This window comes from Notamacropus eugenii, chromosome 2, assembly GCF_028372415.1.
Source record: "Notamacropus eugenii isolate mMacEug1 chromosome 2, mMacEug1.pri_v2, whole genome shotgun sequence".
Taxonomy (NCBI): domain Eukaryota; kingdom Metazoa; phylum Chordata; class Mammalia; order Diprotodontia; family Macropodidae; genus Notamacropus; species Notamacropus eugenii.
In genome coordinates, this window is record NC_092873.1 from 440705349 (window position 1) to 440731165 (window position 25817).

Here is a 25817-nt window from a genome sequence, read left to right on the forward strand (position 1 = left end):
CAGGGCCAGGACTCTATCCACTGTGCCTAGGTGGTACAGTGGATAGAGCACCAGTGCAGGAGTCAGGAGGACATGAGTTCAAATCTCACCTCAGACACCTGACATTCACTAGCTGTGTGACCTTGGGCAAGTCACTTAACCCCAATTGCCTCCTCCTGGATCATCTCTAGTCATCCTGATGAATATCTGGTCACTGGATTCAGATGGCTCTGGAGGAGAAGTGAGACTGGTGACCTGCACAGCCCTCTCTCCCTCAAAATAAAGTCAAGTGCAAGTCGTGTCATCATTTCTCTGATGGTGTGGTCTTCTGCAGTGAAGGATGGACACACACACACACACACACACACACACACCTCACTTCATGACTATAATTTTAATGCACAATTACACCGTAACTTGAAAACACTTTTTGATTTGGATTGTATTCAGATTTCACTTGGTAGGATTGAATGTGCTCCAAAGGTAAGTCTGAGATTAATAGGACGTGTGTAAGCCTTTGAGTTGATTTTGCCGCCATCTTATTTATATCCGTACCGTACACCCATGGGGCTGCTAGGTGGCTTAGTGGATAGAGCGCTGTGTCTGGAGTCAGGAAGACCTGAATTCAAATTTGAATTCAGACACTTACTAGCTGTGTGACCCTGGGCAAGTCACTTCACCCTGTTTCCCTCAGTTTCCTCATCTGTAAAATGAGCTGGAGAGGGAAATGGCCAACCACTCTAGGATCTCTGCCAAGACAACCCCAAATGGGGTCATGAAGATACGACTGCAGTGACTCAACCACCGAACACATGCACATCCCAGCATATATGTACAGGAATGTCGTAAGAGCTCTGTGATTTCATTACCATGGTGAACTGTAGGGCTTTGGAGACAGGGGACCTGAGTTCAAATCCTGCCTCTTTCCTGCCATGATACACTATGTGACTCTGAGCAAGGCACATTTAGCTATTCTGGGCCTTTGTTTCCTCACTTGGAAAATGAAGGAGGTAGAATAGTTAACCTCCATGGTACTTGGCAATAAATAGGGGCAGCTGGGTGGCTTAGTGCATAGAGCCCTAGGTCTGGAGTCAGGAAGATCTGGGTTCAAACGCAGTCTCAGACATTTACTTGCTGTATGAATCTGGGCAAGTCACTTAACTCCATTTGACTCAGTTCACCCTCTGTAAAATGGGAACACACTGGGGAAGAAAATGGCAAATCACTCCAGTATCTTTGCCAAGAAAACCCCATGGACAAAAGTCCAAGTAGAGTTGGACATGACCAAATGACTGAACAACAAGGTACCTGGAAGCTCTAAATTTAAGATCCTAGGGAATTCATGAAGGCACATCAAATGCTTTGGTTCCCATAGAAACATAATGAAACCCCTGACCCTCGAGTCTCATACTCTATTTATTATTCCATATGGCTTCATGTCTGTATATACTCACATACATCCACACCCAAGCCCCTTCTTCTTTCCCCCAGAGTTATATTATTTTAACATTTTAGTTATGAAGTTTACTTGTTAAGTTGCATAAAGGATGTCATTGAAGAAAGGTATGATGGGAAAAAGATGTGCTGATCACATGGCAAGATAACCAACGCACAGCCCAATTATTCCAAAGGTATACTGGCATTATACTGCCAAAAGAATGGAAGGAACGAGTGAATCCCTCCTGGCAAACCAGAGGGAGGATCATAATATCTAGAACCGCAGGAGACCTCAGAAATCATTGGATCCAACTCGATTATTTTACAAATGAGAAAACCTGAGACACAGAGTTTAAGGGACTTGACCAGGGTGACACAAAACAGACAAAAATGTGGAAACTGAACTGAAATCTTTCAGTGCCCTATCCACTACACAATACTGCTTCTCATGGACAAGAGGATGGGCAGGCACAGATGGACAGCAGCCTATACCGTTGGAGAGAATATTTGTACCTGTGAGATCAGAGATCTACTGGAGGACTGCAGTTACTGTGATGTATTCTTTCTCCTCAGTAACTTCCTAATGAGCTTCCCCTCTCCCCTTCCCAACATGCAGGCTAATTGTTCTCTTTCCTTCTGTTTTTCAATAATTACTTTTTTGAAAATTTATGAATGCATTTAGGGAATCACCAGCTACTTTAATTCATGGTTTTGCCTTCTTTAAAAATGATTTCTTTGGGATTGGGCTGAATCCAGCCTGAGCTGAGGGTCTGCACTTCTTAGCACAGAAGGTTACTTAGAGGAGGACATGGATTGACCTCTAAAGTTAATTATGACTTTCTAGTAGTCCTCCAGCCTAACCATTCATTATAATGTAAATAGGAGTGAGACGTTCTGGGTTAAAATCCTAACTGCCCCACCCACTGTTTGTGTAAACTTGAGCAAATTCTCAGATCTTAGTCTCCATAAAAGGAGGAGCCTGGAGATGATGTAAGGCCCCTTCTAGCTCTTAATCAATGATATTCTGAACTGACAGCTAGTCTACATGCTAAATGGAAGCCCTTCTCAGATACTAGCTAATTGCGTGACCCTGGGCAAGTCGCTTAACCTTTAGTTTCTCATCTATAAAATGGCTATTATAATGGTACCTACTTTACAGTGTTGTGGAGAGGAACAAATGACATATTTGTAAAGCATTTAGTGTAATGCCTGGCTTGCTGTTCATTTGTTTCAGCCGTGTCTGACTCTTCATGACCTCTTTTGGGATTTTGTTGGCAGAGATATTGGAGTGGTTCACCATTTCCTTCTCCAGCTCATTTTACAGATGAGGAAACTGAGGCAAACAGGGTGAAGTGACTTGCCTAGGACAGCTCGTAAGTGTCTGAGACTGGATTTGAACTTAGGTTTTCCTGACTTCAGACCAGATGCTCTATCCACTGTACCACCTAGCTAGTCCCGCATAGTCAATGCTACATATTATTATTATTATTACTTAACCTATCTGAATGTCAATTTCCTCATCTGTAAAGTAGGGGCAATTATAGGACCTAACAAGTTGTGAAGTTTAAAAGTGCTTTGTGATCCTTAAAGTGCTATATGTACATATATATGTCAACTTTTATTCTTAATGTTATTATTATTAAACTAAGAAGGCATTATAAAACACATAGGATTTAGAATCTGTTGTAAGTTAATATGATAATAATAAAAACTGGCACTTATGTAATGCTTTAAGGTTGCCAAGATACTTTATACTTGGCGTCTCATTTGTTTGTCCCAATAACCCAAGCCATTATTATACTCATAATGGAGATGAGGAAACTGAGTCGCTCATGGCCCTACAATTACTAAGTATTAGAGACTGGAACTAAACACATCTTCCTCACTCCAAACTTAGCACTGTCGCCATTATGGCATCTGTCACTTGGTTTTCGTCATTCATAATTCTTTAGCACTTTTGCCGGTTCACTTCCTGGGATCAATTTTTGAAACGAAATTCCTAACAAAATTAACTCTTAAATTTGAAGTATAAGACAAAATATAATCTTCTCTGTTTAGCTTTTAAAGTGCTTCACAATTCTGGGTCCAAATTGTCTTTCCAGCCTCATTAGACACTGCTCCCTCTTCTCACATTCTGTGGTCCAACCCAGCTAGCTTTCCCTCTGTTCTTCATACATGCCACTCTTCCGTTTGCACAGGTTGTCCTCCATCCCTGGGACATGCTTCTTCCTTACCTCTGCTTCAAAGAATCCATCTCTGAAATCATCCCCTTCTACATGAAACCCTCCCTAGTGCCATTGATTGCTGATGCCCAACTGCTTTGTATTGAACTGCTTTGGATTTATTCTCTATATCTTAAATATGGACTCCTTGTCTCCCTTGATAGAGTGTAAGTAGAGATTTTTTCTGTTCTTTGTATTTGTACCCATAGTACCTAGCCTAATGCTTGACACACAGTAGGTGCTTAATAGATGCCTGTCAACTGATTTCAGTTAGCATTTTCCCACTTTTCTCAGTTGTCTAAATCAAGTCTAAAGTTAGTTCATCTTGTTTAACAATTAATTTTTCTAGGTGTTTGAGATTTAGAGTAAGGGTTCTTAACCAGGGATCCATCATATACATTTTAGGGGGTCCATGTATTTGGATGGGAATTTTTTTACATTTTTATTTTCATTACTCTCTAACTGAAATGCAGCATTTCCTTGAGTTATCTATAATATTTTTCTAAGAAGAAGGCTTAGAGGCTTCACCAAATTGCCAAAGGGCTCCAAGACACATGAAGGGTTAAGAGCACCTGTCCCAGAGTCAATGCAGCCATGTGGAATTTGGAGTCAGCAGATCTAGATTTGATGTTACATCTGTTGCCTGTATGACCTCAGACCAAGGCATCCTCCCTCTTTGCATTTTATTTTCCTCATCTATAAATTGAGGGAGTTGGGCTTAATGACCACTAAGGTCTCTCCCAGCTCTAAATCTTTGGCTCATTTCTTTGATGGAACAAAATTACCCCCAACTCCTCTATTTTTATCTGGGATAGAAATTATTTTTAACTGTCTTCTTGATCCCTGGCCTCTGGCATTTGATAATTTCTCTTTTTTGGCAGAAATCTGTCCCTTGTTATATCTTGTTTGGTTTCAGTTTGATTTCAGGTTTCTAAGCCCCATGCTCAAAACCTAGGCATCATCACTGACTTCTTCAGCTTCTTCTACCCTCATATTTAAACCCCCACCCTCTACCCTCACTGTTTCTGTCTTTGCATTCTCACCGCTGCTATGTGAATAGTCCAATCCCTTCTGACTTCTACAAAGACAATGGTATCCTAACTCTCACCTTCTATGCACTCTTCATACCACTTCAAGGTTAATCTTTCTTCTATCCAAATCTGATCCTGTCAGTCTAGTGTTGGAAACCCTTAATCAGCTTTCTCCCCAGTATAAAGAAAGGGGTTTCCTCCACTCCATATATAACCCAGATTCCTGAGCCTGTCATTCAAAGTCCTCCAAAATTCTGCTATTCTATGGTAGCCATCTTTGGTAAATAAAGAGTCTGAAGGGTCCATATATGGAAGAGTGATCACACTTGAATGCTTGGCTTCAGAGGGCAGAATTAGGAGTGATGAATGAAAGGTTCAGAGAGAGAGATTTGGGTTTAATCTATGGGAAAATTTCCTAACAATTACAACTATCCAAGATGGAATTGGGCTTCCTTGAGAGGTAGTAGGATCCCTATCATGGAATGTCTTCAGATGAAGGAGAGCCACTTGCTAGAGATGGTGGTAGAGATATAGGATGTTGTCTCTAGATGGCGGCTGAGGTCTCCTCCTATTCTGAGATTTTGTGACACCTTTTTCATCTTATTCAGATTCTTCTCCCAATTCCAGGTATTCTGTGGTTCCTTGATATTAGACTGCTTTCTATCCAACACACACTGTTTATCCTTTCCCACCTCCATGCCTCATCTCATGCCATTCTATAGTTCTGGGATGCCTTCTCCCCAAACTTCACGTGCCAATTATATCACTAGTAATTCACAATCCATTTCAGATTCCAACTCAGTCCGAAATGAGCCTTCTTCATTTGGAACAACTCATAGTAGTCAAGGTAGTACTTTGTATTTCTTACATGTACTTTCCAGATTTTTTTTTATTAGGAGCAGCATGGCACAATAGATAGGTTTTGGGGCTTACGGTCAAGAATAGACAGGTTCTTATTCTGAGTCAGTCTGGTTGGATGACCCTGGGCAGACTACTTAGTTCATTTGCACCTTGGTTTTCTGTCCATGGAGTGGATCTTGGAATTGATGTTTTTAAGTTCTCTTTTGGATTTAAATTGGTGATCTTATAATTAAGGTTAATTGGGTATTCATTATCTATTTTATGTAAATTCATTAAGCTCAGGGATAGTTTCTTGTTTTTGTGTCTTCTTTAGTACCTAGTATAGTATCTAGACATAACATGTGTCTAATAAATATTTGTTGAATTAAATTTCGATCTAAAGCCAGAAGTTTATTTTCATTTTAGCCAGGCACTTGAAAGGCTGAACAAGTCAACAAGTATTTATTAAGTGTAAGTGCTGGGGTACAGAGAAAGGCAAAAAAACGAACAAGTGCGTCCCTGCTCTACAAGTGCCAGTTCATAGTCATTAGAGAGTGGGAGGAGGCAATGGGAAAAACAACTACGTACAAACAATATAAACGGGATGAAATAGAGATGATCAGAGTGGGTAGGCACTAGCATTAAGGAGGATCAGGAAAGGCTTCTAGGAGAGGTTGAGGTTTTAGCTAGGGTCCGAAGGAAGTGAAGAAAGACAGAACATGACAATAAGAAAGGAGAGAATTCCTAGCCAGTGAAAGTAGAGTATCTTGTCTGAATAGCAGAGAACAGGGTCACAGGACTGGAAGTGGATAGGTTTAAGGTGTAAGAATGACACACAACTAGGAAAGGGTGAGGTCACGGAGGACTTTAGAGGAGTTTATATTTGATCTTGGAGGTAATAGGGAGCCACTGAAGTTTACTGAACAGAGTGGCGATGTGGTTCACTTGTGCTTAATCCATTTGGTAGTTGAGTGGAGTTGCCTTTAGCCATTGTGTCTTTACGTAGACTGATTTCTTAGTTGGCACATTTGAAACACTTGGTAATCTGGGTACATAGGACATATTAATTTCTTTATGATAGGGCGTTATTTGAGATATTGTGGTTGAAACTGGGCAAGCTGTCTCCTGCTCTGCATTTGCTCTAGAGGAGCTCCTGTAGCCAGGAATTCACCCTCTTTCTACAATGACCATGGAGATGTTGCTTGGGGATAATGATCTTATTTTCGCCTTCCTCCAACTGCAGTTATTCCTGCCCTTGCAATTCATTTTGGCTTTTGTGGATGGTAGACAGCATAGCAGATTCACCATCATGCTTTAGCCTGCCTGGGGCCATTGATTTTAGGGAGCCAATACAGCTCTCTACTTAGAAAATCTTTTCATTTCCTAAGTTATCAATGGGGTTGTTTCAGTTAGGTTATTAAATATTTAGGCACAGTCTATAGACAGTTTAATTTGAAATAAAAAACCTATCAAGTATATAGCTTATGCCTCTGTGCAGTATTGCATTCCCCAGCACTGTCTTGAGAAGCTGGGTGTTTTATGGGAGCTGTTCTTGCATATCTTGGGATGCAGAGCCAGATTCATTTTTACTGAGTTAACTTTAAGGTTTCCAAGGACATCATCCTATTTAGGATTTTAAAAGTTCTGCAAATTTAAATGCAAAATATAGCTTATGATGTCTATTCTTTCCTTGTTTTTTAGTTCTGACCCGAGACATCCATTTCATTTCTAGACTCAGTTCAAAGCAGCCCCCATCACTTAAAAATCTGTCTTTCCTCATTCAGACACAGGAAAATCAGTGTTTTCTTGGTGGGAACTTGCCATTTGGTTAATTTCCCCTTCACTATTGTGGTCATGATGGCGTGTCCTAGTGATGAATTTCTGGGTATGCATTTCCCCCTTAGCTCTCAGAAACATGTTGTGATAATTAAATAGTTCATTTGCTAATATTCTAATTTGAAGAGTCTAACACCTGCAAGACAGAAACTATGAGTATCTCTTCAGGAGTCGGGAGAGCTGACCTCAGCAATTCCCCACATGTGGATGCTCCCCGTATTTCTAATCCCTTGCTATAGCCTCTTTCAGCAGAGCACAACTCCAGGGTTTTTCATTTCCCTACTAATTCAGGGAACCAACATTGCAGACTACACAGAAGCTCCCTATAAAGTTTTGCATTGATTCAAAAATAGAGGATTTTTTTCTAAAAAAAAAACAAAACTTGTTCTTCTTACCAATCTCTTATAATTTCTGTTCACTAGTATCTTAGCTCTTAAGTGACTGTTTTTATTTAGCTTCCCTTGCCTTTCATTTTCCTCTAAAATGAATCAAAAGCATTTTTATTGAAAAATTATTTGGAATATTTTACCATTAGGTTGCCAATGCTTTGCTTCTTTGAAAAGCAAATTTTGGCTGAAACCTCTGCTTGCTTTTGCTCTAAAAGCTCTGTGTGTTTATGGGGGCAGGGGAAGGGGTGGGGAAGGAGGGGGTCTATGCTTAAATGAAAAAGATGATTAGGCTCTATCTACACTGGTAGGTTGGTGACTTAAAACAGTTAATGTATCTCTCTAAATGTCAGAAAATACCAGAGAGTAATTTAGGCACTGGGGAAAATCCGGCTCAATATTTTCAACAGGAGTTTACAAAAGGTCCGCTCCCCATCCCTGTTTCCAAATAATAAAAGAGAATGAGATAATTATGTAACATGAATCAGACCACTCGGTGGAAAGATTAAAGTGATGCAAACCAAAGCTGGCTCATAGTAAATGTGAACATTTTCAAACGAAATTCAGTTATTCAGCTAATTTAAAATACCATTGAAGTGAGATGAATCTTTTTAAATATTTTATCACCGAGTTGTTATAATGTTCCTTCTACAGATATTACTACATCACCATCTAATTACTGACAAAATATACCAGAATTAAAAAAAAAAAACCCTAACAACCCAGGAATCTTGCCATATACAAACTTGGGTTAATTTTGAGATAACATCATGCTACTAGAGAAAATTTTCTAAAACCTCTGTGTCTGGGGAGAAAAATAGAGCCTCAAAAGCTGAGATTTCTTAACATTTTGTTTTCAAATTCATTAAATGGAATCTAGTCTAGAATCTTTGAAGAATACATTTGATCAGTAAAGAGCTATTTTTTGAAACATTTCTATTTGCTGTGCTTTATCATAGTTTCCAAACTATGAAACTCTAGCACTTTTTTTTTTTTTTAACACTGACTACATGTGAAAAATTAACTCTGGTTATGTTATTCCAAACTATTCCTTTTATTAGCAACAGTTGTGTAGTACTGTCAAGGAGAATTTAAGAAATTAAAGGACCCAATTTGGGAAGCAGGCACATCTGTTTTACTTTGCAGTTTAAACATTTCATTATTGTTTTATTTCGCTGTATATGAATTCACAACTATCCTCTAACTGAAAACTAAAGAAAAAACACATGTTGGTAAATCTGATTTCTGCACATTTTTTCTTTCAAGGGAAGTCTCCTCCCTCAGCTGTCTGCCAATAAGTAATAAATGCATTTGGCAAAAAGTTTATTTAAGTTGGCTTTATTAAGCTAACAAAATGCAAAAATCAAGCAAGGGACAGGCAGAAAAATGTGTTCCTTTGAAGTCAATAAAAATCCATCTCCTTAATCCTTTATTTAAAAAAAAAATCCTGACAATGGTGATTTTTCTTGACCGATTTACTGAGGACCTTGAGTTAAGCAAGCTGAATTGTATAGGTATCTTTCCTTGCCAAAGTCCTTCCTATAATATTAACAATGAGTACAATAGCAGCACTACAGAGAAATGTGATTTTTTTCCTTGCTAGTTCCATGATAAAATTTCTTCATATATTATGTGTGCAAGTGTTCACATCTCTTTTTGAATGTTGTCTGTAGCTAACTAGTTAGCTCTATCAACACTGACACAGCTTTGTAAAACAGGCTTTTCATTTCTCTCTGCTTCTTAGAGAGGCAACATGGTGTAGTAGATATTGGTCTGGCCTTGGAGTCAAGACTTGCTGCTGACACATGTTAACTGTGGGATGAAGGGCAGCCACTTAACTTCTCATTGCCTCAGGCAACTCTCTAAATTACATATGAGTTACCAATTTAATCGGCAGAAGAGGAGGGAGGTGCCATACTGGGAGTTTTCTATGTCAGTAACAATGTCACATTTTACCCCTTTTCCCCGCTCTTCCCTCCCCAAATCACAGATCTATACTTGGATCCAAACCAGAAGCAGAGTGCTGAAACAAGGTGTCCACAGAAACCCTCCTCTTCTGGAGGGGTACTCGAAACTCAGGACTTGTCTCACTGTAGACCATGCTTCTTTTCTTAGAGATTTTTACCCCTATTCCTCAGTGATCTTTATGAGTACTATTTCTGCTTGTAGAAAAAATCCAGAACTCTCTCCTAATATTCCTTTATCCATACCCTGACAATATATCCATTGAAGCTATGTGAAGGCAAGTTCCTGAGGACAGGGACTTATAGTTTTGTCTCTGTAACTCCTAATCTGAACATAGTACCTTGCATGTTGCAGGTGCTTAGTATCTGTTGAATTGAATTGATACCCAAGGTGATTCTTGATCATGTACAAATATCAAAGTAAATCAACATTTGAAAAGTAAAGAAAAACTTTTAAACATATAATAATCTCTTCCCCCAAGCTCCTATCATGATTTTCAAAACCAGGAAAATACTGCACATCCAGTTGAAAATACATGTAATGAGATCCCTTACCTAAACTAAAGAGCACCAAGAATTTCAGACACACAAACTCTCGTAGATCAAACTGCAGAGAGCGAAGCTTGGCCACTAGCTCCTGGGCGTGGCTCATCAGGTTGTTGAGGGTGGCTCCAGCTTGAGAAGCAATTACAGGATAGTCCACCTGTAAAAGAGGAGCACGTTGGAATGTCACAAGAATCAGACAGGGGTGAACCAAGTGCCAAAGAAAGCAAGCCATTTCACCAATGAAAGCAATAAGGGTAATGGTTTTCCACAGAATAAGTTTGATTCCATGGACTATATACATTGTACCCCATCCCTCTGAAGTATCAGTTTTATTCTAGAAATGGCAGGGAATTTTTAATCTGTCTATCTATCTATCTATCTGTCTGTCTGTCTGTCTGTCTGTCTGTCTGTCTATTTATGTCTATGCAGACATATCTCTATATATAGATATATTTATACATATAGAGATGTGGATATGTGTCTACACAGACATACATCTACACACATAGATATTTGTATATATTTATACATATAGAAATCTAAATGTGTCTCCACAAACATAGATCTACATACACATCTAGAAATATGTATATATTTATACATATAGCGATAGATATGTCTATATAGACATCTATCTATTTACATAGATAGATGTCTATATAGACATCTATCTATTTACATAGATAGATGCCTATATATATTTGTACTGTCTAAAAATTTATTAGTACCTATGGTTCAGTATTTCTTTCAAGCAAAGAGAGAAAATATTTTTAATGTAATTTGTTTGGGAAGTCCCATGCTTATTAGGAAAAAAAGAACAAAACCCACAAAATTGTGCAAAACTACCAAAGTGTTATTTTTGCAGGGTGATGCTTTTGTAGATTTCTCCCAAGATAATAATAACCTTACTTTTAAGAAATGTTTTTCTGTGCCTTGAAAAAGCTTCCCTGATTCATTAGGAAAGAGAAAAAAATCTGTGAGGCACCAATTTTATATTATTCATGGGAACATTGGAGCTTCAATTTATAATAATAAGTTAAGATGTTTGGATGGATGTCAAGAACGGTATTGGCCTTACTGCTCGATTATACCATAATGGGAAAGCCCAGTTGGTACCTGAATCTCCCATCCTCCTCCTCTTGGAGAGCTCTCAGGCAACGGGCTACTCTTTCAGGTGCATTTAATATTTGCAGCAGCAGCAAATTTGTCTGGGAGGCAAGTCCTCATCTGCCACTCACCAAGAGCAGACTGTATTAAATTTTTATATTTATTGACATTTCATTACCATAATTGACTGCTCTTGGTTCTCTTGTAGAAGGCACAGGGCTGCCTCCTAAGCAGGAGAACTGGTCCCTTGAGTAGGATTTGCAATTAAAAACAAGGCAGAATGGATTTTTTTTATTGTGTAAATATGATGAGTTGAATTTTCAGCTTTAACTAGAGAATACCAAGTGTACAAGAAATCTTTTTCAAGAGTGAGAAAAATTATGAGTCAGTGGAAAGACGACCCCCAAAGGTGTCAATCAGTTTATATAAAGTCAACTGTGCATGAAAAAGCCTCAGTTAATGTCTACTTTGGCAAGCTTTCCCATTAAGCATGTTGCAGTCCTTTCTACTTTCTACTTGGAGGTGGCTGATAGTTGTCCCTACAATTCAGGTCTTCAAAGCCCTCAGAGATGCTCTAACCTCTATTGCACAATATGGGACTGGAAAAAAGTCAGAACACTTGTGATCTGGATACCAAGCTGCAACAGAGGTGACAAATAGCCAGGATGTAAAAAGTGTGGCGTTATTGTTGTGGCTGTTATTTCTTCTTATTATGATAGTATTACATGATCTCTGCCCGTCCTTCTTGGCAGTTAGGGAGCTGCTCATCACAGTTCACACCCAGGTAAACCTTGTCCTAATGTGGCGTGAGGGGGAAGAGCCCTAGTCATGCCTATCCTCTGACTGGGCTTTAAATTCTCTTCTAAAAGTACATGGGCCAACTTGTTCTGCATAAAGAAAAAGCAGAGGAAAAGAGATTTCCCTAGAAATGCTTCCCAAACAAATGGTTATTGACTAAGACCACTCTCTGAGAGCTTTCTCAGAAGAAGAATAGGGGACATTTCTCTATCAACTGGGCTTTCCCATTATGGCAGACGGAACACAGGACTAGCTAGAAATGTCTATCAGTTTTAATTTAAAATGAAGTTATATACATATTAATATTACTATATATTACACCTTATAACATGAAAATGACAGCTGTGTCTTGTGGACATTAATTTACTTCTAAAACATGAGAATGGTCTTGCTTTCCTCATCATTATAAATTTTAAAAATAACACAAAATTAAATGTTACCATCATTGCCATTTGGAAAGCATATTAGCTCTTCCTAATAAGCATGCAAATGCATAGATACAATACTTTAGAATGCATTTTAAAGTATTATAAAGTATGCATAATACTTTCAGGCAGCTAGGGAACATAGCGATAGAGTACTGGACATGAAGTCAGGAAGACCTGAGTTTGATTCGTACCTTAGGCATGAGCTGCATGACCCTGGGTAAGTCACTTAACCTTTTGCAACCTCAGTTTCCTCATTTGTAAAGTAAGAACAATTATAACATTTACATCATAGGGTTGTTATGAGGATCAATAGACATGACATGTAAAATGCTTGGCCAAACTTAGAACTATGTAAATATTAAGGATAGGGACTAGAACTGATCTCATTGATATCAGATACTCAGGGATGAGGACATTCTCTTTACCAAAACAGGTGCTTCTTAAAGTCGTAGAATAGAGTTCTTGACCCATATTTTTTGACCCTTAATTTTGTGTAATTTTTTGGGCCATAGACCCTTTTGGAAATCTCGTGAAGTCTATGAACCTATTCTCTGAATAATATTTTTAAGCACATAAAATAAGTAGGATTATGAAAAACAATCATGTTGTAATATAGTTATTTAAATATAAAAAACCCCAAGTTTATGGATCCCAGATTAATAACCTCTAAGATGGTTACCTAGAGAACTGAGAGTTTAAGCAATTAGACCAGATAAAAACCCAGGTCTTGGTAGTTCCAAGGCTGCTTCTCATATAAATGTTAGTTATTATTACTACTGCTGTTTTTGGTTATTGTTTTGAGTCTTAGGTTTTTAAAAGGAATTGTGTGAGATTCTATACAATGATGAATCCAAGTAATTGAACTTTAAAACATAAGAAATCTCAAAATAATATAACTGAAAAATATTTTCAAATATTTCCCAGGATTTAAACAGATGTAATCAGTCAATCAAGCAGTATTTATTAAGTGTCTACTATGTGCCAAATATTGTGCAAAGCATAGGCAACAAAAACACAAAAATGTAACAGTTCCTGCCCTCAAGGGGATTATATTCTATAGGAGGAAATAGCATATGTGTATATCAGCAAATATAGAATTTATGCAAAGTCAATGTCAGGTCATTTTTGTGGGGTGGTAGTGAAGGCACCATCAGCTGTAGGGAATCAGGAAAAGCCTTACATAGGAGATGGTGTTTGAGTCAAGTTTTGAAAGAAACTAGATTTTCTGGGAGACTAAAGGTGAAGGTGTGCATTGCAGATCTGGGGAATACCGTTATGGAAAGGTATGGGGATAGGAAATAAAATATCCTGTAGGAAGAACAGTAATTAGTAAAATGCATCTCAAGAAATCAATCAATAAATTAATAATAATATATATGCATGTATATACACATATACGTACATATACACACATACATATATGTGCACATATGTGTATATATCTATATATGTACATATATATCTATATCTAGATAGATAGATAGATAGATAGACAGATAGATAGATATGCTTATTTGGAAGAGTGGTGGCACAGTGGATAGAGCTTCCAGCCTCAAGTCAAGAAGACTCATCTTCCTGAGTTCAAATCTGGCCTTAGACACTTACTAGCTGTGTGACCCTGGATAAGTCAGTTAACCTTGTCTGCCTCAGTTTTTTCATCTATAAAATGAGCTGGAGAAGGAAATGACAAACCACTCCAGCATCCTTGCTAAGAAAATCCCAAATGGAGTCACAAAGAGTCAGGCATAGCTGAAATGACTGAATGACAACAATATACTTTCAAAATGGCTGTAATAACACAAAATCCTAGAATTCGAAGCTTGGAAGGTACCTCAAAGGCCATCTAGCCCAATTGAGTTGTAATAAAAAAATTGTATAGCTATGAAGAAAACATGACTATTCACAAACTTCTCAGTATATCTGAAACACTTTACATTTTATTACATAATTAAATTTTCTTTCTTTGGACTCTGAGGGTTTTTGCTCATTTCTGGGGCAGCTGGCCTTGTCTTTTACGTACTTAGTACAATTAATTGATTGCTGTCTTATACATGATCATTTTGTCACTACAATGTAGAAAGGTATTGAAGAAACACTTTAAATTGCTGTCCCTTTCAAATAAATTTCCATCGTTGGGAATAAGAAAGCCACTTTAGCTAAATCATCTTTCATTCTAAGGAGTGAAATTTGATGACTTGGACATTCTCCAGTGTCTATCACTTTAACATGATACACAATAATAGAAGATAATGAGTAAGTTACCAGTAGACCCTTCCCTTAGGATGGATGTTACTCAGTTGTTAATTAGCTAAAATACGCAAACATTAAAACTGATAACAAAGTGCTATAGAGTATTTGCATTGTAGATGAGATAATGTATTTTGTTAAAAACTTATGAAGCTTAAAGTCCATACACTTTTGGGTTATTATTACTATCTTGTTTTTATCTTTTTAATGGGGCTTAGATAGAAATGGTCCCTGCTCTCTTGTTATCATTGTCATCATCATTAACGATAATATTTAGAAAAAGAAGCCACCTCATCGGGAGAGAAAGGAATTGTTATTTGAGGAGCCTTGATGTATACATTCTGGTTAGATCATGTTCACTATTGTAGAATTTGTAAAATTTTGTCAGAAAGAGAGTTTACAGGTCATCTACTTAACTGGCATCATAATTTAAGACATTGTATTTGATTCTCTGCTATGGTTTCTTTAACAGAAAATTCTGTGAGGAAAAAGATCCTTTACTATTCATGGAAATATGTGTTATTTTCTCTATAGGTGTATTTTTCCTTCATTCACTCTATAAGGTTCTATTCAGTACCTACTATGTGTCAGAAAGGTCATGAGGTTACAAAAACCAGAAAGAAAAAGAAAGTGTTTGTCATGTTCTGTTAGAACATCTTTCTATTACAAAATTTCAGTGATAGATTTTTGGACAACTATTCATTCCCCTGGTGGTGATGATGCCATCACCAAATGTGCTGTCAAAGAGAATTGGGGTTTGTGGAGGGTAGTGGGGGGGAAGTTGGAAGTTGCTTGCTGGTTAAGCTCTGGGACTGAGCTGAGTCCAGGTGCTGTCCTTGGAACAAGAAAGAGGAACATAGTGGGAGGTCCAAAAAGCATGAGCTTTGAATGAGGCAGAGAAGGCAGACTTATCTTGTCTACTGAAGAGGTGAGATAATAGAGACAAGACTCCAGGAATGTTGGAGACTGACAGAAAGCACTGTGCCAGAATTGTGTTGTGACAATCTGAGGGCAGGACACTCAATCAACCAATCATTATTTATTAAATACCTACTATGTACCAGACACTGCCATAGGCACTGGATATACTCAGAAAAAAATGAAACAGTTTCTGCCCCTAATTAGCTTATATTTTATTAGGGAGACAAAACAAAGATAAATGCGTACAAATGTATATAAAAATGAATAAAAAGGGAAGGGAAGAGAAGAACGTTAGAAGCTGGAAGGATGAAGAAAGACTTCATGAAGAAGATGGTGCTTGAACTGAGTTGTGGAATGAACAAAGGCTTCTAAGAGGTAGAAGTGAGGAGGAAGTCATAGAGAAACAGTCCAAGTCATTCCAGTCATAGAGAAACAGTGCAAGCAAACAAAGGCAGAGAGATGGAGTATGATATGTGAGGGCAGTAGAGAGAATTTGGCTGGATTACAGAGTGAGGGAGAGGGAGAAATGTGGAACAAGATTTGGAAAAGTAGGTTGGGGACAGGAGATGGGTTTATGTTTGATTGGTCTAAAGGTATGGGGGAACTATTAAATTATTATCATTAACAATAATAATTATTTAGATAAAGAAGTCATCTCTAGGATGAGAAGGAAGAAAAAAGAACATTACATGATAACTTTATTATGTATTTTAAAGGAATAGTAAGTCCTATATAATACATTTGCAGTTTCATGTACAATCATCTTTTTTTCTATTCTGCTATGTTATGAAAATGCTTATTTTATTTCTTAAGTTCAGAAGAAAATTAATAAAAGTTTTTTTTAAAAAAGGAAAAAGAAGTCACTTTATCTGGACAGAAAGGAATTATTATTTGGGGGCAATCTGATGTAGCAATTCTGGTTTGACTGAGTAGAGAATAGGATGGTCAGATTTTTGTTCTAGGAAAACCATTTTATCAGCTATGTGGAGGATGATTTGAAGAGAATGGAGGTGATATGATCAATTAGGAGGCTAGTGCAGTGTTCTAAGCTAGAAGTGCTAAGGGTTTGAAATGGGTCATGTGAGACAAGGGGAAAGAAGCAAGAAAGATCATAGAGGTAGAAATGACAAGATTTGACAATCAAATGGCTATATGGGAGTGAGAGAGGGTGAGGAGTTAAGAATAATGCTGAAACTGCAAACCTTGGTGATTGGGAGGAAGGAATAGAAAAGTTAGGAAGAAGGATAGGTTTGAGGAATAAGATACTGAGTTCTGTTTTGGACTTAATGAGTTTGGTCCTGGAAGATATAATGCATCCACTATACTTAGCTGTGATGTAAACCTCAATAACCCCATACTGGGATCTTGGATAGAGCCGTTGCCAGGACTGGGATAAGGAATGGGAAGAGGCGCTGTACATTATCCAAACCATTCTTTGGCTAGACTTTCAATAGGAAAAGAAATTTTGTGCTCTGTAAATCCTTCTTTTCTAGGTTTTCCTATCTTACATTCTGTTTTTCCCTAGGAAGTTCCTCTTTAAAGATTCCAAATTTATTTTATCTGAAATACGAGAAAGAGAATTAACCTACAACTAGAAGACAGTTTTGGTGCCCAAGGCCCAATTGTGGTGGCAACAGCTCTCCCAGTCCTTAAAATGGAAGAGGTGGAGAGAGGTGAAAACCCATGAGAGTAGGACAGGACTTTGATGAACAATTCCTTTCATAGCTAAGAGAATGAGAAAGCATTTAGGTTAAAATGTACACATTTAAAGTAAAAGGAGATAATATACATATTTAAATTATTACATCTTATAGCTCTGGTAGTATCTTGGGGAAAAGTATACAGGGATAACATCAATGTGACAATTTTTAAATAAAGTAACTTTACACCTGACCATTTAGAGAATTTCAAGAGAAAGACCATAAAGTCAATTCATTTAACTTTGCTTTCCACAAGTTCCAAACTTTCAGACTGTAAGAATTTTTCACTTGTCTATGAAGTCATGGAATTAGACCATTTAGGTTTAGAACAGGAATGAACAAAAAGAAAATGTTTATTAAGCACTTATGATGTTCTAAGAACTCTACAGTGATTTTTAAAGATGACAGTGTGACCCTTTCACTTCTCAGATAAGAAAGCAGAGATGTTAAAGGATCTGCCCAAGGTCACACAGATATTAAATGTTGGAGGTGGGATTTGAACCCACAGTAGTTCCTTTGACTCCAGGTACACTCTATAGCATCTTTATCCCCTTGAAGAAGCAGTATTGTGTAATTTTTAGATTCATAAGTCTTTCGTCACAAAACTGGCTATCGATTATTTTGGGGGTAGGCATTTAACTGGTTTGAACTCTGGTTTCCTCATCTTTGAAATGAGGGTATGGTCCCTTCCAACTTTGAGTTCTATGAACCCATGTTCAACATAGGTCCTGGTGACTTTAAGTCGCTAGGTGAAAGGCTAAACATTTTCTCTACTGGATTCCAGTTTCACTTCTCATTTCAACCATGGTAGTTGTGGGCATAGTTGTTTAATGTAATCTTCTTTGATGACTCCTCAAGTCCTGGGATCATAAGATCATAGATTTGGAGCTGGAGGAGACTTTAGAAGTCATCTGGTCCAATGCCTTTGTTTTACAGGTGAGGCATCTGAGGTCCAGAGGCATAAAGTGATTTGCCCAGGGTCAGACAGGTCTGTAGTGGCAGATAGCATCGGAGGTTCCCTTTGTGACAATGCCTTTTCTGTGACCCAATTCATTACCCATGGTGCAAAGATTCACTGTTACTGACTCTAGCTTGGCTAACCCATAAAATATTAGCCTCAGGCATACACAGTAAAAACACATTTTTGTTTAGATCATGGCAAAAGAAGATGGCTTTTTATAAGGCTGATTTATTGCATATGGTCTTCATAGTTGGTAGCTTTCCTCAGCCTCAAATGGGGATAATATATGCCTTTCTACTTTGGTTAAGACACAACAATTTTATTTATCGAGGAATGACCTTGGAGCAGCTCGTAGGAAAGGGAACAAAGATCTGATTTCATATTAGCATTAGAACACTCTGTAAAAAGAATGGGAGGCCAGATCTCATCTTGGGAAGCCTGAAGATGGTATTTCTTTTTGAATTACATATCAAATGAGAACAGTTTATCTGACTTTATTTTCTCACCAAGACTACATGAATTGTGTTTGGGCTGAGGAGTACATTAAGTACTGCTAAGTATCAAAAGACAAATTTAGGATCCTATAGGTGTGCCAAGAAATATTTAGAGAGCACTGGCAAATTTTTATTCTTAATACATGTCCCTCTGCTAAGATCTTCCTAGGATGTCCCCCTGTGATGCAATGGTGACTCTGGGTACCCAGAATTCTCCAAGGCCATGGAAGAGGATAAACGATGACTGGTACTTCCAAGCCAGAGAGACTTTGGATATAATCTCAGGGCATCCCATGCCTTTGAGTCCACAGCTAAGGCTCTGGAAGGTCTTACCAAGTTAGAAAGCTTTGGGGTATACTTGTGATAGACTGATTTACTTACTAAGAACCAGTTAGCGAAATGCAGAGAGGTTTATCTCTAGAAAGCTGGCCATTGATTGATGATTTTTAAAAAATACTCATAGCTCACACTTATATGGTCCTTTAAGGTTTATGAAGTACTGCACATGTATTATTTTGTCCTGACAACGATCCTGGTAGGTAGGTATTATTATTAACCTCATTTTACAGATGAGGAAACTGAAGCAAATAGAAATTAAGTGACTTACCTAGGGTTATATCGCTAGTAAGTATGTGGGGCTAGATTGGACCTCAGATATCCTGGACTTCATGTCCAGTGCTCAATCCACTGTACCTCTTAACTGCCTGGAAGATTTATACATGAGGCCTCTCCTGATTCTCCCAGCTACTAATGTCTTTCCTCAAAAAACTATTTTGTACTCATATATTTATTTGTATCTATATTTAATGTACTTAAATATGTACCCGTTGTCTACCTGTATAGCAAGAGTTCTCAACTTGGGATCTGTGAACTTAATCCTAAACAATTTATTTTATGTATTTAAAAAAATGTTTTCTCAGAAAGGGTCCCCATAGGCTTCATCAGACTGCTAAAGGAGTCCATGACACAAGAAAGGTGAAGAACTCTTGCCCTATCGAATACAAGCTCCTTGAAGGCAGGCACAGGTTATCTTTAGTTTTTCTATCCCCAGGGTCTAGCACAGTGCCTAGGAACATAGTAGGTGCTCAAGAAAAATGCTTGTTAATTGATTGAGGAAGTATCCAGAATGGTAAAATCATGGATCTTGTGTGTTTTGTGTCATCACCCATATTTAACATAATGTTTGTATTCTCAAGAAAGTTAAAAAGAAGATTTTTTTCCTTTTACTTTAGAAGTTATTACAGATCATATAGAAAATATTATTAAAAAACTTGATACATTAGAAATGCATGGCTTGGTGGTTGATTTATTTTAATACAGGTTAAAATAAAGAGCTGGATTTTGTTAATTTGTTTTCGGTGTTAAAGAGAACAAACAGAGTGTTACTTAAAATTGTTCTATAAGGGATACACAAAACTGCCCTGAAATCTCTCTCTCTCTGATTCTGGTGAGGAAAATCATGTAGATGGAAAATAGTCTTTCATTGCATTATTGCTCTGATTCAGAGGAAAAAAGAGGAAGAGTAGAGGTACAAAGAAAGGTGAGTGTAAGATGATTTTATCAAAGAAAAGGAGTGAGCTGAACAGTGATTGCCTGAGATGCCCTAAGTCAAAATGTGTAATCGCTGAGGATTTCCAGGCATACATAATGTGCCTAGTCCTCTGCTGGGAGTAGATGTACAGCATTCTGCTTGTGAGTAAAAGTTTGTCCTTATAGAAGGTAACTAATTTGGCCTCTCTCTCCCTCTCTCCCTCTCCCTCTCTCCCTCCCTCTCCCTCTCCCTCTCTCTCTGTCTCTCTCCCTCCCTCTCTCTCTCCCTCTCTCTCTTTGTCTCTCTCTCGCTCCCTCTCTCTCTCTCTCTGCTTAATCTTAGCAATAGCTTCTATTTACATTGGACTTTAAGGTTTGCAAAGCATTTTTGCATGTAATTTCATCTGATGCTCATTGTGAGATAGATGCTATTATCTTCTCTATTTTACAGTTAAGGAAACTGAGGCAAATAAATTGACTTGCCCAGGGTCACACATCAGAGAAATGTCTGAGGCAGAATCTGAACTTGGATCTGGTCATCCAGGCCCCAAGTTCAGCATTTTACCCATGGTGCTACCTCACTACCCATTTAATAATAATGCTAGTATCAACTCGGATTGGTAAAGCACTCTAAGGTTTTCCCAACAGTTAAATACAATGACACCTTTGGTGCCCCAGTTCCACAACGCAAATTCATCAATTTCTCGAAAATTATGGGACAATTTGGAGACATGATTAAAGGTGATTGAGTTCAATGTCAGCAGACCTGGAATTAAGTCCTATCTTCATTACTTATTAGTTGTATGACCTGGAGTCAGAGCACCTGGGCTCAAAGCCTGTCTTTAGTGCTTACTATCTGAGCTGAAACAAATCACTTCAGCTACTTTGGCCTCAGTTTCCTCATCTATAAAATGATGAGATTGGACCAGATGGCCTCAGAAGTTCCTTTGAGCTTCAGATCTATGATTCTATGCTCAAATCATTGGACCTAAGATTATTGCATTGGGCAGCTGGGTGATTTGGTGGTATATAGTGCTGAGTCAGCCAGACTCATCTTCCTAAGTTCAAACCCGGCCTCAGACACTTACTAGCTGTGTGACCCTGGGTGAGTCACTTCATTCTGTTTGCCTCAGTTTCCTCATTTGTGAAATGAGCTAGAGAAGGAAATGGCAAATCACTGCAGTGTCTTTACCAAGAAAAACCCAAATGGAGTCAGGAAGAATTAGACATGACTGAAAACAAATGAACACCAACAAGACTATGGCATCATTTGTCAAATAGTACTTATATGATCTCCCTTGCAGATTGAGGCTGAGGCCCAAATGAGATAGCACAACAAAGTGCTTGGTAACTAGAAAATGCAAGGTAAATGCAAATTGTTGTTATTTTGAGTTAACAACAAGTAACTTCAGCTGAAGTTGAAGTATCTGAAATGGAAATTTTCCCAAATCAATTCAACACAATATTTATTTAGCACCTAGTATAGTGTGAACTGACTTGATCCAAGAGGGAAAACCTGACCCAATGTGTGGAAGTCACAATGAAGTAAACTTAGGAGTGGCATAATGATAAACTTCCCATAACCATTAGGGCTGCCCCCAAAGTGGAATAGGCTTCCTTGGTAAGTGGAGGTTGGATGATGACTTGTCAAAGCATACTGTAATATGAACTCTTATTTGAGTGTGGCTTGGACCATTTGTGTGTCTGTGTGTGTGTATCTATATCTATATCTATATCTATATCTATATCTATATCTATATCTATATCTATATCTAAATCTATATCTATGCAACATTGCATCAGGGGCAAACAGGGGAAATATACAACCATGACATGAAATAGCTCTTATTTTAGGTGAGAAAGGGAATTAATGTACATGATAGTTTTATTTTTGGCACTTTTGCTTTTAGTTCCAATAGGAGGAGAAGATATAGAGGAAAGAAGAAAGGTTTGGGTCAGATTATTTTATCCAACTCAGTTCACCCAGGAAAATGAGTAATCTAGTGACTAATTTCCCTAAGTAACTTAAATAATGTCTAATTGAAGTCAGTTATCACTGTGATGTCACCGGACGCTCAGTTAACAAGTGAGAAGTTTTGTTGGACAAATATATCCTTACCCAGTATATAATTGGACTGTTTCATGGTTACCAGAAAAAAATATGCAAAAATGGCTTTATCTCCTCTTTTAAGGACAAGGTATGAAGGCAGCTGGACTGACTTAGCAGTAGAATAAAAAAGAAATCTGGTACCCCAAAGAGAAATCACTGAATTTTCGAGTTTGAGAATTATGTGTAGCCTATGGTATCATTTGATTCTATAACTAGGCAATATGGGAACCTGAAATAATTTACAATTAACTGCTAACATTTACATGGCACTTTAAGGCTTAAGTAACAGAGTGAAATCCATTCCTTACTCTTGGTTTTAAAATTTAGAGAGATGAAAAGTGCACTCATGCAACTTTATTTTCTTTCAAAATGGTAATTGCCTTTGCTGAGGGGTAGCACTTAGTGTTGAAAGAAAATGAGAAAAACAGAATATTTCTAAAGAATGGGGATGGGAGTATTTTGAGAGAGATTTACAAGAAGTCCATTTTTATTTCTGAAAGTCAAACTGGAACGAAATCAAATTAATTTGTTTGCTGTATCTTGCTCTCCTAGAGCTGCTTCCAGTTTAGATGGTTCTATGTGCAGTAATTAGACTCTTAGGTTGGTTACCTTTTGCCAAAGAATTGAATTCAGGGACTCAATGTAATTTCTTTTAGTTCAGCAAGTCTTTAACCAGTGCCTATTAAGTACAGGCGTTAGGTTCTAGGGATACAAACACACCGAAGAATGAGTAAATTTCCTTCCCTCATGAAACTCACATTCTACTGTGGGATACTAGACGTGAGGAGATAAGTAAATTCAAATAATCTAGGAAGGAGAAAGCACTAACAATTAGGAAGAGCAAGAAAGATTTCATGGAGGAGATGACCTTGAAGAAAGCTAAGGCTTCTATAAGATGGAGGAGAAGAGAGAGAACATCCTAGGCTTGGAGGCTTGAGGGAAGGAAGAAGCATTTACTAAACACCTACTATGTGCCAGGTACTATACTTATGTATACTTTACAAATGTTTCATTTGATTTGAGAAAAGGTCATTGGAGTTAGTAATTAAGAGATCGCTGTTAACTTTGGAGAGAGCAGTTTTAGCCAGGCTGTAGGGAAGCTAGATTACATGTGACTGAAATGTGATTACGAGGTGAGAAAGTGGAAGCAATATGTCTAGATTTATTTTTCTATGAGTTTGGCTGAGACAGGGAGGAAAAATATGTGGCAATTGGCATGAACTGGTGCCTTTAAAAAATCGGGGCAGACCTAAGTATGCTTGTAGGCATAAAGGCAAGACAAGTAGATACGAAGACATTGAAGATAAGAGAGAGTGGATGTGGAGTCTGAGTGGGCTTGGAGAGGGTGGGGAGGAGATGGTGGAAAAAGCAAGCTCTTGGAGAAGGCCCAGAACAAGGGCTCAGAAAGCATATCAGATACAAATAATTAAAAAAAATTATCCAGAGAACCAGATTTATGAAAGATGCTAAAACAAGGACTCCAGAATACTTTTTAAGCTGTCTGTTATTAAACTTGACAGTGTAGGGAAAGCAAATATTGTCTAGTTTTCTACTGCTCTAATGATTAATTTAGGAAAATTTTGATTTCTGTATCATAATGCAGGTAATATGAAGGTAGAAGACTGTCTCTTATATTCTAATATATACTGTATTAGTAGCACATAGGCATTCATTATTTGGAAACACTATATCAGAATGGCTAAGGAGATAATGCAATAACTACAGAATAAGCCAGTGTATTCAAAAGATGGGGTTCAGTGGAATAAAATAAACAGTTTCTTGGAAATTTATTTCAATACTCCAGCCAGCAATAGAATACAGCATCAAGTTGTCTGGGTCATACATGAAGTTATAATTTCACAAAATCAAGAAATTGTAGGCAGGTAGGTGGTACAATGGATAGAGTTCCTGTGGACCTAGGGTCACAAAGACTCGAGTTCAAATCTGGCCTCCAAAACTAATTATGTGACTCTGGACAAGTCACTTAATCACTAACTGCCTCAGTTTCCCTTATCTGTAATATGGGGATAATAACAGCACCTACTTCCCAGAACTGTTGTGAGGTTAAAATGAGATATTTGTAAAGTGCTTGGCAAACCTTAAAGTGTTAAATAAATGTTAAGTATGAATTAGCTTAGGGAGTATAACAATTTTACTCTAAGAATTTTATTCTTAGATCAATTTCAAATAGATCAAGAAGTGTGAAAGGCTTTTAATCTTATTTTCTACCAATGCCTAACATGAACTTTGAGCACTTGTCAGGTCAGTCCTTTGACTTCATGGTTATGCCCATCTTTCCACCTGCCACTATTCTTTCTATCTCCAGCGCCCTTCCTATTCTCCCTCACCTTTCCAATATTCATTTTTTTCAGGGCCCATGTCAAGGCTGACCTTTCCCCTAGCATCTTCCTTGAACAGGGGAGGCTCCAGATGACCTCTCTCCTTTCAATTCCATTTCTATTTATAACCACATCCACATAATTTTGCACTTTTTAATTGAATAATGAAGGGCATAGTTAAGAACACCACTAAAGAAATACTGCATAGTCAAGAAAGAAAATTGACTGATCAAGTGGCAGGAAGTGAGAGATGACCATGTGTCTCATTTATATCCTCAGAATGTCACAAGCACTCAAAGAGGGCCTCCAGCACCTGGGAGAACCCCTTGTGCTGAAGTTTTGAGAGGACATGGACAAGAGGTGCCCAGGATGGGAAGGCAAGGATGAGCCACAATCTATATTACTGGAAGGAATGCCCACATCAGTGAGATCCCAGATCCATTTAAATATTGTTTTTTCCCAGAGGTTAACTAACTAGGAATGAGTGTTGTTTTCCCAAGAGCAGGGATCATCATATCAGATTTTTCTGTTTCTTCCAAAGCATTTCCCATAGAGCAGGGGCTCACAATAGGTATGCAACACATATATGTTGATAGATTGGTTTCTTTCCTTCGGTTGGGAAGCTGCTTCACAAGGTAAGAGTCACTGGCACACATGGTGCCTAGACTTGGCTCGTCTCCCCTTTTCAGATTTCTGTTCAGTTGCATCAGAGAACCTCTGGCATGTTCCATGTGGTGGATGGGAAAGGGACCAGCTGCACACAGTTTTAAGGGCCAGAGTTTCCTGTGAGAAAGATAAACTTAAGGAATTGCTCAATAGGGATATTATTTGATTTTCCTCTACTCTCTTTGGGATATTGTCATTGCTGAATCACTTTTCAGTTGTGTCTAACTTTCCGTGACCCTGTTTGGGTTTTGTCTTGTTTTTTTGGCAAAGACATG

General features: G+C 38.0%; 1 protein-coding gene across 7 annotated transcripts in view; it reads right to left on the reverse strand.

Annotated features, from left to right (window-relative positions):
• NR5A2 (nuclear receptor subfamily 5 group A member 2) overlaps window positions 1-25817 on the reverse strand; it is a 178948-nt gene that overhangs the window by 60159 nt on the left and 92972 nt on the right. For all 7 annotated transcript variants that reach the window (XM_072648279.1, XM_072648277.1, XM_072648278.1 and 4 more), the window contains one exon: window positions 10251-10398. In XM_072648279.1, the coding sequence (XP_072504380.1) occupies window positions 10251-10398 (148 nt within the window). The remainder of the gene's footprint in view (window positions 1-10250; window positions 10399-25817) is intronic.